Raw genomic sequence first — 9,811 nt, forward strand, 5'->3', positions numbered from 1 at the left:
AAAAAAAAAAAAAAAAAAAACAAAGAAAGAAAGAAAGAAAGAACACCCTCTAGAAGTTGATGTTTATTATACATTGTAGGATTACTGATTGTGCTTCCAGAAATCATTCCAAAAATTTAATTGGGCCCTAGTAGATTAACACTTCAGTATGACCTATTTGCCCACTATGGGGTAGCTATGAGTGGAAAAATTGGTTGCTATTTGATTTGTCTTGGTTGAACTGGAAAGAGATATGTGTTTATCACTACTCTCTTCTTTTGAAAGAAGTCATCTGACACATTTTGGTGGACAGAACTAGAAACTGCTTTTCCCAGACTAAATTTCCTGTTTTAAAATTGTAGCTAAACATTACACATGTTTAACATGAATATAGTCATCTTGTAATCTTTAATTTGGATCATTGGGCAAATCCAAATTGTAAGAGAAAATGTCATTAAAAAGAAAAAGAAAGGCAGGGAACTGTCCTAGACTAAAGCAGATAGGAGAGTATGTGTAACATATAATCCCTGAATTTCTGAATTGGAAAAAAAACCCACAGCTATTGGCTGACAGCTATTGGGCCAATTGGAGAGATTTGGATAACAATTGTGTATAAGTTAATATATTTTTTCTTGAGTATGAGTGTTCAATTTTGACCATGCTAATGACGGTGTAACTACGTGCAGAAGCATTCTTGTTATTAGAAGACACCTGCTGAAGTATTTAGTTATAAAGAGTCATAATGTTTGCAAATTTCACATGGCTCAGAAAAAACGGAAAAATTTAAAAATGATAAAGCAAATTTGGAAAAATGTTCACAATTAATGAATCCAGATGAAGAGTATGTAGGAGTTTATTGTATTGCTTTTTAACATTTATGTAGGATTGAAAATTTCAAAATATACACATAGCTAAAAGCAGCTCCCAAATTCAACAGGTAAATATACTTATATCCTAAGATGCCTTTATTATATGTAATGCTTAGAATCTGGTGCACGTTGGCATTCATTACAAGCGGATGTCAGAGATGAAGTAGCACAGGGTTCAAATTAATGCTGTGCCTCAGGGTGAGTGACTGGGGAAGATTCCAAGAAAATTCTCCACGCTGCACTGAATAAATATTTGTTAGTAAAATAACAAACGAATAAAATTTCACTGACAAAGAAGGTAAGAGAAAAAGCTCAGAGTAATTCTCTGTAACTTCTAGGTGAGGTGCCAATTTTTAAAATACCAATATTAAAGGACGTTTTTGCCTTACAGCTCTGCCTTTTTCTCTTGTAAGCATGCTTGTCACCCAGGGACTAGTCTACCAAGGTAAGATTCAACATTTGTTAAATAATCTAATTTCAGAGAGCCCACTTTTCTGTGACCCTCCTGGCAGCTTTGTGGTCCCTGGCACTTATTTTTTCGTGAAGGATTTATTTATGCAGACTTCTTCCTATTTAGCCTAAGTCCCCATCTCTCCAGAAAGCATACTAATCTCCGGAATTAGTGAATATATTGGGTTACCTGGCAAAAGGAAATCAAAGTTGTAGATGGAATGAAGGTTGTTAATCACCTGACCTTAAAATAGGGAGAGTATCCTGGGTGATCCAGGTAGGCCTGGTGTAATTGAAAGGGTCCTTAAAAGTGAGAGACGGGATCTGAGGGTGGAATCAGAGAGGTGACAGTCTGAGGACTCAGCTCAACATTGTTGGACTTGAAGACAGAGGAAGGGGCCATGAGCGAAGGATGGTGGGCAGCCTCAAGAAGCTAGAAAGTCACACCCTCCAGCCTCCAGATTGGAAGGCAGTCCATTTAAGGAATGCAGTTAAAACCTTAGTTTTCATCTGGTGAGGCCCATTTTGGATTTCTGACCTCAAGAACTATAAGATAATAAATTTGCTTTGTTTACAGAAAATAGAATCAATCTGCACCTTTCTCTGTGCCGGAGTGCTGTGTCTTTCAGGGCCTCTGTATATGGTTAGACAGATGGTTCCCTGTACAAATAAGGATGCTCCAGGGAGGGGGTGGGGAGCTGAAATCCACCCCAACCTGTGTCCACCACGCCATTTCTTTTGGCGAGAGACTGCATCTGCCTGAGGTGGGCACTCTGTCTCCTCCATAGAAGATTCTGTAAGGACCAGCAGCTCCTTGTACCTCCCCGCACAACCTCTCCCTGCCTCTTAGTGTTTTCCTGTTTTCCTCTCTATTCTTTTCTTATCTCCTCCCTGTCTCCACCTGACTAGAGAACCCAGAGACTTTGCCTAGTTCCCCAGGTGACAAGAAGGCACCTTATCCTGTTTAAGCCCATTTTATCTAACACTGCTGATTGCCAGGATTTTGTTTTATTTTTTATTTGTTTTAAATGACACGAGGTCTTGCTATGTTGCCCAAGCTGGTTTCAAACTCTTAGGCTCAAGTGATCCTCCTCCTTTAACCTCCTTGAGTAGCTAGGATTATAGGTACACACCACCATGCCTGGCTTCTGATTATCAGGATTTTATGGGGTCTTGGGGTTTTGTTTTGTGGGGTTTTTGTTTACTTATTCATTTTTGAGACAGTGTCTCACTCTGTCATCCAGTGCAGTGATACAATAGTGGCTCCCTGAAGTCTCAACCTCTGAGGCTCAAGTGATGCTCCCACCTGAGCTTTCCAAGTAGCTGGGTCTATAGACACATGCCACCACACCCAGATAATTTTTTAAAAAATTTCTGCAGAGACAGTGTCTCACTATATTGCCCAGGCTGGTCTTGAACTCCTGAGCTCAAGTGATCCTCCCGCCTCAGCCTCCCAAAGTGCTGGAATTACATGGGTAAGCCGCCACACCCAGACTTGATTACCGGGATCTTAAAAGGAACATTTGTGCTCAATAACTATGAAGGAAGAAATCCTCGTTCTTTTCTGGGTCTTAAAAACCACACGAAGTATCTAGGAGAATCCCACTTTGACCAATGCCATTCTTGTTCATAAAGGTCATGTATTAAATATGATTTTATTTTTATAACTTGAAGATAGCTTTTTGTAGAAGTAACAAGCATTTTTAGATCATTTTTTTACACAAATAAAAATATGGGAGCTGGGACATATATGGAGATTATGGGGGTTTTTTGGGGTGTTTTTTGAGATGGAGTCTTGCTCTGTTGCTCAGGCTGGAGTGCAGTGGCCTGATTTTGGCTCACTGCAACTTCCACCAGCTGGTTCAAGCAATTCTCTTGCCATAACCTCCCTAGTAGCTGGAATTGCAGGCATGCACTACCACCTCCGGCTAATTTTTGTGTTTTTAGTAGAGACGGAGTTTCACCATGTTGGCCAGGTTGGTCTCATGCTCCTGACCTCAAGTGATCTGGCCACTTTAGCCTCCCAAAGTGCTGGGATTATAGGCATGAGCCACCGCACCCAGCCAGGATTATGTTTTATAAGTATTAAACAACTTCAATTCTACTGCTTGTGGTGTGAATGTCCCCTTCAAAACTCAGGTTGAAATTTAACTACTATTGTAACAGTATTAAGAGATGGGGCCGTTAAGAGGTTAAGTTATGAGGGCTCCATCCTCATAAATTAATTAATACTATCATCATGGGAGTAGTTCCTGATAAAAAGGATGTATTCAGCCTCTTGCTGTCTGTTTCCTGCACTTCCTTGCCATGGGATAACCCTGACTAGATGCCAGCTCTCTGCTCTTGGACTTCCCAGCCTCCAGAACTGTGAGCCAAGTGAACTTCTGTTTTTTATAAATTATCCAGCCTGTGGTAAGCAGCAGAAAACAGACCAAGACATCTACCATCTTTTGCATCTATGCTAATATATTTTTTCGGGGCTTGGTATCAGTTTTCTACAACTTCTCTAACAAATTACCACAAACACAGCAGCTTAGAACAACATGAATGTATCATCCTACAGTTTTTGGAAGTCAGAATTCTGAAATGGGTCTCACAGGGCCAAAATCAAGGCATCGGTCCAGCTGTGTTCCTTCTGAAGGCTCTTGGGCTTACTTTTCCTTTCCAGCTTCTAGACCCACCCATATTTCTTAACCGATGGCCCCTTCCTATGACCGTAAAGTCCACAACATTGAGCCAAGTTCTTCTCTTGCTGCCATCTCTCTGTTCCATCACCAGTTTCCTCTTCCACACTGAAGGATCACATTGGACCCACCCGGATCCTCTCTCTAAAGTTATCTGATTAGCAACATTAGTTCCATTTTCCACCTAATCCCCATTTTGTGACATAATATATCACCTTTTCCAGGAATTCGGACTTGGGTATCTCTAGAAGGCCATTGTTCTAACTACCATGAGTTGTACTGTTTGCCTTGTAAAATAGTGATATGTGAATGTGCACATGGAAACTTTCTATGTTGAGTTGTTTAAAAGGGAAAGAGGATGACTAATGTCTTTGAACACTGTTGTTAGCCCTACCTTTGCTTGATGTCTTTGAATCAGTCTTGAATTTTCTGTTTCATATTATTTTTCTACACATTAAAACTGATATTTGTAATTTACCTAAAATGACTATCTGGGAGTTAAAGTCAACTGAGAATTGAATCATAGCTCTTTTAAGATCATCTTTTTAAAGTCAGAATATGTATACATTTAAGAAATTTTATATCTTAAATTTTGGAAGTTTCTTTATACTTTAAGAATAACATAATTTATAACTTATAACTTAGATAAGTTATAAAATGAAATAATACTGTATTTCTGTATTACTCCTTAGGTTATTTGGCAGCTAATCCTAGATTTGGATCATTGCCCAAAGTTGCCCGTAAGTCACAGAAATAAAAAAGCAAGCCAGGCGTGGTGGCTCACATCTGTAATCTCAGCTCTTTGGGAGGCTGAAGCGGGTGGGTTGCTTGAGTCCAGGAGTTCAAGACCAGCCTGGACAACATGGTGAAAACTTGTATCTATTTTTAAAAATAATAATAAATAAAAATTTTAAAAGCAGATTCATTTTGGGAGCGGGGGGAAAGACATTACTAGCAACTGGAGATGTGAATTTCCAGCCTAAGTAAACTGCCTGTATTGTCTTTTTGAAAAATCAGCCTCTATTTTCTGCCACTCTGCATTTCTTCGTTCATTCAACACTTTCTGATATACAGCTTAGCAGTAGAGACTTCTCCTTAGACCATCCTTAAAGCACGGACTAAGAGGGACTGGCAGGATATACAATGAGATTATCAATAGCAGAGTCTCTGAATGATACATCCTTTAGGGATTTTTATTTTCTTCTTTTGGCCTGGCCACTCTTCTCAAAATATTTTCTACAATACATATAAAAAAGGAGTAATTTTTAAGAATTGAGGGATTTCTAATAATAGATTTACTACAAACTTGGGGTTTCATCTTCTTCCACCTGTATCAATAGATCTTTTATGTATAAAAGGGACACATTCCAGTTGAGAGTCTGAAACTGCATTTATTCCCAGCAGGAGAAAGAGGTTCGAGATCTCTTCCATAGGAGGGTCCCTCTCCCTCTGACCTCTCTCCTATAGGCAAGATGGACTGAAGCTCTCCACTACTCCAAGGCCATAAGGAAGATTAGGGGTGTTTCTACCCAGTGATTGGGAGGCTGTATATAGCCACAACCCAGACCCCACCTTCCCCTGCCCCGGTGATCTCAACCATTTGCTTGACAGGTGGGCCCTCTTCTGGCTGGCTGTCTCCAGGACAGCACTGTGGCTTGCTCTGTCCTGGCCCTTCTACCACCAGTTCAAAGCTCAGATCAGGAAGTCTCCAGTTCCCAATCCTGCTCATTTTAAATAGAGACTTCATTCTCAGAGTCTTCATTCATTGATTTAGCATGGTCCTTTTAATTTTAAAATTGCTAGCATTAACTTTTAAAGCTCTAGAAGATAACTAATGGAGAGGATTCTCAACCTTTAAATGATCTCTCCCAACCTGCTTTTACAGTTGCTGGTCTCTTGGGATTTGGCCTTGGAAAGGTGTCATACATAGGAGCATGCCAGAGTAAATTCCATTTTTTTGAAGATCAACTTCGTGGGGCTGGCTTTGGTCCACAGCATAACAGGTTTGTAATCTGTTTGATTGAGGGATTGTAATGTAATTACAAAAATTAAATGAAAGATTACTCACTATAATATTAAACACAATTTTTAAAATTCATATGTTAAAAAAGTTTTAACTCCCAGGTTTAAAGTTGTTGCTGCCCAACTTCAATAATAACTTTGTTATTACACTTACTTACCTATTTCATTTGTTCAATAAATATTTAATGGGTGCCTACTGTGTTCAAAGCATTGTGCAAGTTTCTAAAGAATTTCCCGGCCAGGTGTTGTGGCTTACACCTGTAATCCCAGCACTTTGGGAGGCCAAGGCAGGTCGATCACCTGAGGTCAGGAGTTCGAGGTCAGCCTTGCCAACATGGTGAAGCCCCATCTCTACTAAAAATACAAAAATAAGCCTGGCATGGCGGCACATGCCTGCCATCCCAGCTACTAGAGGGACTGAGGCAGGAGGATCGCTTGAACCTGGGAGGCAGACGTTGCAGTAAGCTGAGATCATGCCACTGCACTCCAGCCTGGGCAACAGAGTGAGACTCCATCTCAAAAAAAAAACAAACAAAAAAGGAACTCCTCAATGAGCAGATATGGCTTTCACCATCACAGAGTCACACAAAACTTTAACAGTTTCTAGGCCGGGTGCAGTGGCTCACGCCTGTAATCCCAGCACTTTGGGAGGCCAAGGCAGGTGGATCATCTGAGATCGCGAGTTCCAGATCAGCCTGACCAACATGGAGAAACCCCATCTCTACTAAAAAAATACAAAATTAGCTGGGCATGGTGGTGCATGCCTGTAATCCCAGCTACTTGGGAGGCTGAGGCAGGAGAATTGCTTGAACCCAGGAGGCAGAGGTTGTGGTGAGCCGAGATCGCGCCGTTGCACTCCAGCCTAGGCAAAAAGAATGAAACCCATCTCAAAAAACAAACAACAGAAACAAAAACAAAAAAACTTAATAGTTTCCTTTACTGCAGGGCTCCTCGGAGCTGCTACTATGTTAATACTGTATATATCATGATTTTCTAGAGGGGAAATAGGCAGTACGACTTTGGAGTTAATGGCATCACCTCTGCTGTTACAGTACTTAGGTTGAAAACCAGTTCTACTACTTACTAAGCTAGGTGACCCTGCAAGTTTCTTAAGCTCTCTGATCTTCAGTTTTTTTAATGTGTACAAAATGGTAATCAGGATAGTTTTTATGAGATGTAAAGAACAGAAATGATTATTCATGACTCTCAGTAAGTGCTCAGTAAACATTAGCTATTTCTACTAGCTCTACCATAGTAGTTACAAGAGTAGTGTTGGGGACACATTTCTCTAAAGACCCCTTGCTGGTCACAGTGGGTTCTATCTAAAAAGCAGCACAATATGGTGAAAACAAACTGGACTTGAAGTCAAAACACCCAAGGTCCTTTTCTAATTATGTGACTGGAAAGCCATGTTTCCTAGTCCTGGAGTGATAGATGGAACTTTCAATACTGTCTCTTTTTGATGAGCTGCATGAGACCCAGAGAGCTTCAGAGACCTTCTGAAGGTGACATCATTAGTGGGTGGAAAAGGGTCTCTCACCTCAGATCATCTGTTTTCCAAACCCTTACTTTTCCCATTATGGAAGCAAGGCCACCAGTGCATCATTAATTCCGTATTTACAGACAACACCAACTATAGTTCATCCTCACAAAGTTATGTTTTTGAGTCAGCTTACTGGGGAGGAATTGGTCACATGATTCTGGTCTGTGTGGGAAAGTAGGAAAAAGTAGCATAAGTAAAGGAGAGAATTTTGTTGACTGCTTCCTCTTCAATTTCAGGAGTGTCTTTTGCAATTAACCAACTTTGGATTTCAGAGTAATTATGAACACAGGACTGAAATCTACATTTTTCAGACAATGTCCATTGTGAAAGGAGGTAATTGAAGTAACTAGTTTCAAGGGCTCCTTTAAGCTCTGCTTTCTGTAGTTTCATTTTGCCTTCCCACTGCCAGCCACAGAAGCCCCACTCTGGACTTGCATTTGTAGCTGGTAACCAATTGCTGTGCGCTGTGTGAAGGGCCATTACCAGCACATTTGAAAGGCAATAATGCACAAAGCTACTTGATTTTCTAGTTAAGGGAAAGTAGAGTGGGGAACTTGACTAAGTTGAGGTAGAGGAGAGAGTTAAGGAATAGGCATTAAGGAGGACTGCTTGGAGGAGGTGATGATGCTTGACTTGAATCTTAGTAGATTCAAGTAGTAGGAACTATAGCAGAAGGTATGACAAGACGAGATATAGCAGGAGCTATGGCTACAGTAGGAGCTATAGCAGGGTTGAAGAAGGGGATTCCAGTCCTGGAGTAGTATGTAGAGAGGGGAAATTTTCATTATTAAAGGGAATCATAAATACATCCTATGGCCGGAGCATAAAGACCTATTGGGAAAGGCAGATAACAAGCTGGAAGTCCGGGCACGTAGAGGTCAGCTCCTGGAGGAATTTATGCCATGCTTAAGGATTTTTTTCATTCTCAAAGCAATGAGGGGAAATAAGTGAGAGAAAGGGGTTCCTCATCCATGTGTTCAGGGTTTTACAATAGCAGTTTGTGGCCTTGCTACCTTTCAAGTAATCCTTCCCACCCAAGCCAGATTGAATGAGTTTTCTATCATTCAAAACACATCCTATCACTGCCCTGTATAAATAAAGTTGTCCTGTTGGAAAGTCCTCATAGTAGTAGATGTTCAGTAAATGTTTGTTGAATTTGTAAGATTATAAAACTTTAATGCAAGGAGGGACTTGAGGACATCTATTCCGTATTCAAATGTTACTATTAGTCTAGAACGAAGCTGTGCATTTTCCCTGGTGTCCTAAGGGAATACCAAGGGAAAGTTAGGCAAAGTATAAGCCAGAAATTCTGGAAGTATCATCATTTTTTTAATTTAAAAAGTTATGTGTGTATATATGTGCACATGTGTGTCTGTTCATACTTAACTCTATAGGCATATAGTCCAATCCTGGATCAATGCACTGTATATTTATAATTTTATGCTATTGTTAGAAATTACTCAAATTAAAAAAGAATTAATATGTTCAACCTCTGCTGGACCCTGACCACAAATACAACCATCTGTTTCAATATAAAGCTCATTATTTGCTTTCAGGGGCGTGAAATTCTGGGGTCATAAATCAAGCAACAACTCCTATTATTTCTGGAAAAACAAGCCTAGTGAACTTCAGCATAAACTATATCTCTAATGTTGTGTTGAGGCCAGGTGCAGTGGTTCATGCCTATAGTCTCAGATACTCGAGAGGGTTGGGTGGGAGGATCCCTTGATCCCAGCGGTTCGAGACCAGCCTGGGAAACAACAGTCTTTTTTAAAAAAGACTTTTTAAGTTAATAATAATAATAAGGCTAGAGCTTCCAGTGTCAAAGTACAAACCACTGTCTATTTTTGCTTCTCTTCTAGGCACTGCCTGCTTACCTGTGAGGAATGCAAAATAAAACATGGATTAACTGAGAAGGGAGACTCTCAGCCTTCAGCTTCCTAAACTCTGTGTCTCTGACTTTCAAAGTTTTTTAAACCTCTGAATTTGTACACATTTAAAATTTCAAGTGTACTTTAAAATAAAATACTTCTAATGGAACAAAAACCTTGTGTCTCTCACTCACTGAAACATATTCAGTGGAAGCTCTCAGGTAAACTGAGCATTACATGTTTTTCTGCTCTTTAAGATCATGTTGGGGCTGGGCACGGTGGCTCACAACTATAATCCCAGCACTTTAGGAGGCTGAGGCAGGTAGATTATTTGAGGTCAGGAGTTTGTGACCAGCTTGGCCAACATGGTGAAACCCTGTCTCTACTAAAAAT

General features: G+C 40.3%; 1 protein-coding gene across 1 annotated transcript in view; it reads left to right on the forward strand.

Annotated features, from left to right (window-relative positions):
• OCIAD2 (OCIA domain containing 2) overlaps positions 1-9,593 on the forward strand; it is a 19,187-nt gene extending 9,594 nt beyond the window's left edge. Inside the window, exons 4-7 of the mRNA XM_017540287.2 lie at positions 1,240-1,293; positions 4,675-4,722; positions 5,868-5,985; positions 9,410-9,593. Coding sequence (XP_017395776.1) covers positions 1,240-1,293; positions 4,675-4,722; positions 5,868-5,985; positions 9,410-9,491 — 302 coding nt within the window. The 3' untranslated portion in view covers positions 9,492-9,593. The remainder of the gene's footprint in view (positions 1-1,239; positions 1,294-4,674; positions 4,723-5,867; positions 5,986-9,409) is intronic.
• Positions 9,594-9,811: the final 218 nt, after the last annotated feature.

The sequence above is a fragment of the Cebus imitator genome, unplaced genomic scaffold (genome assembly GCF_001604975.1).
Source record: "Cebus imitator isolate Cc_AM_T3 unplaced genomic scaffold, Cebus_imitator-1.0 Scaffold124, whole genome shotgun sequence".
Classification (NCBI taxonomy): domain Eukaryota; kingdom Metazoa; phylum Chordata; class Mammalia; order Primates; family Cebidae; genus Cebus; species Cebus imitator.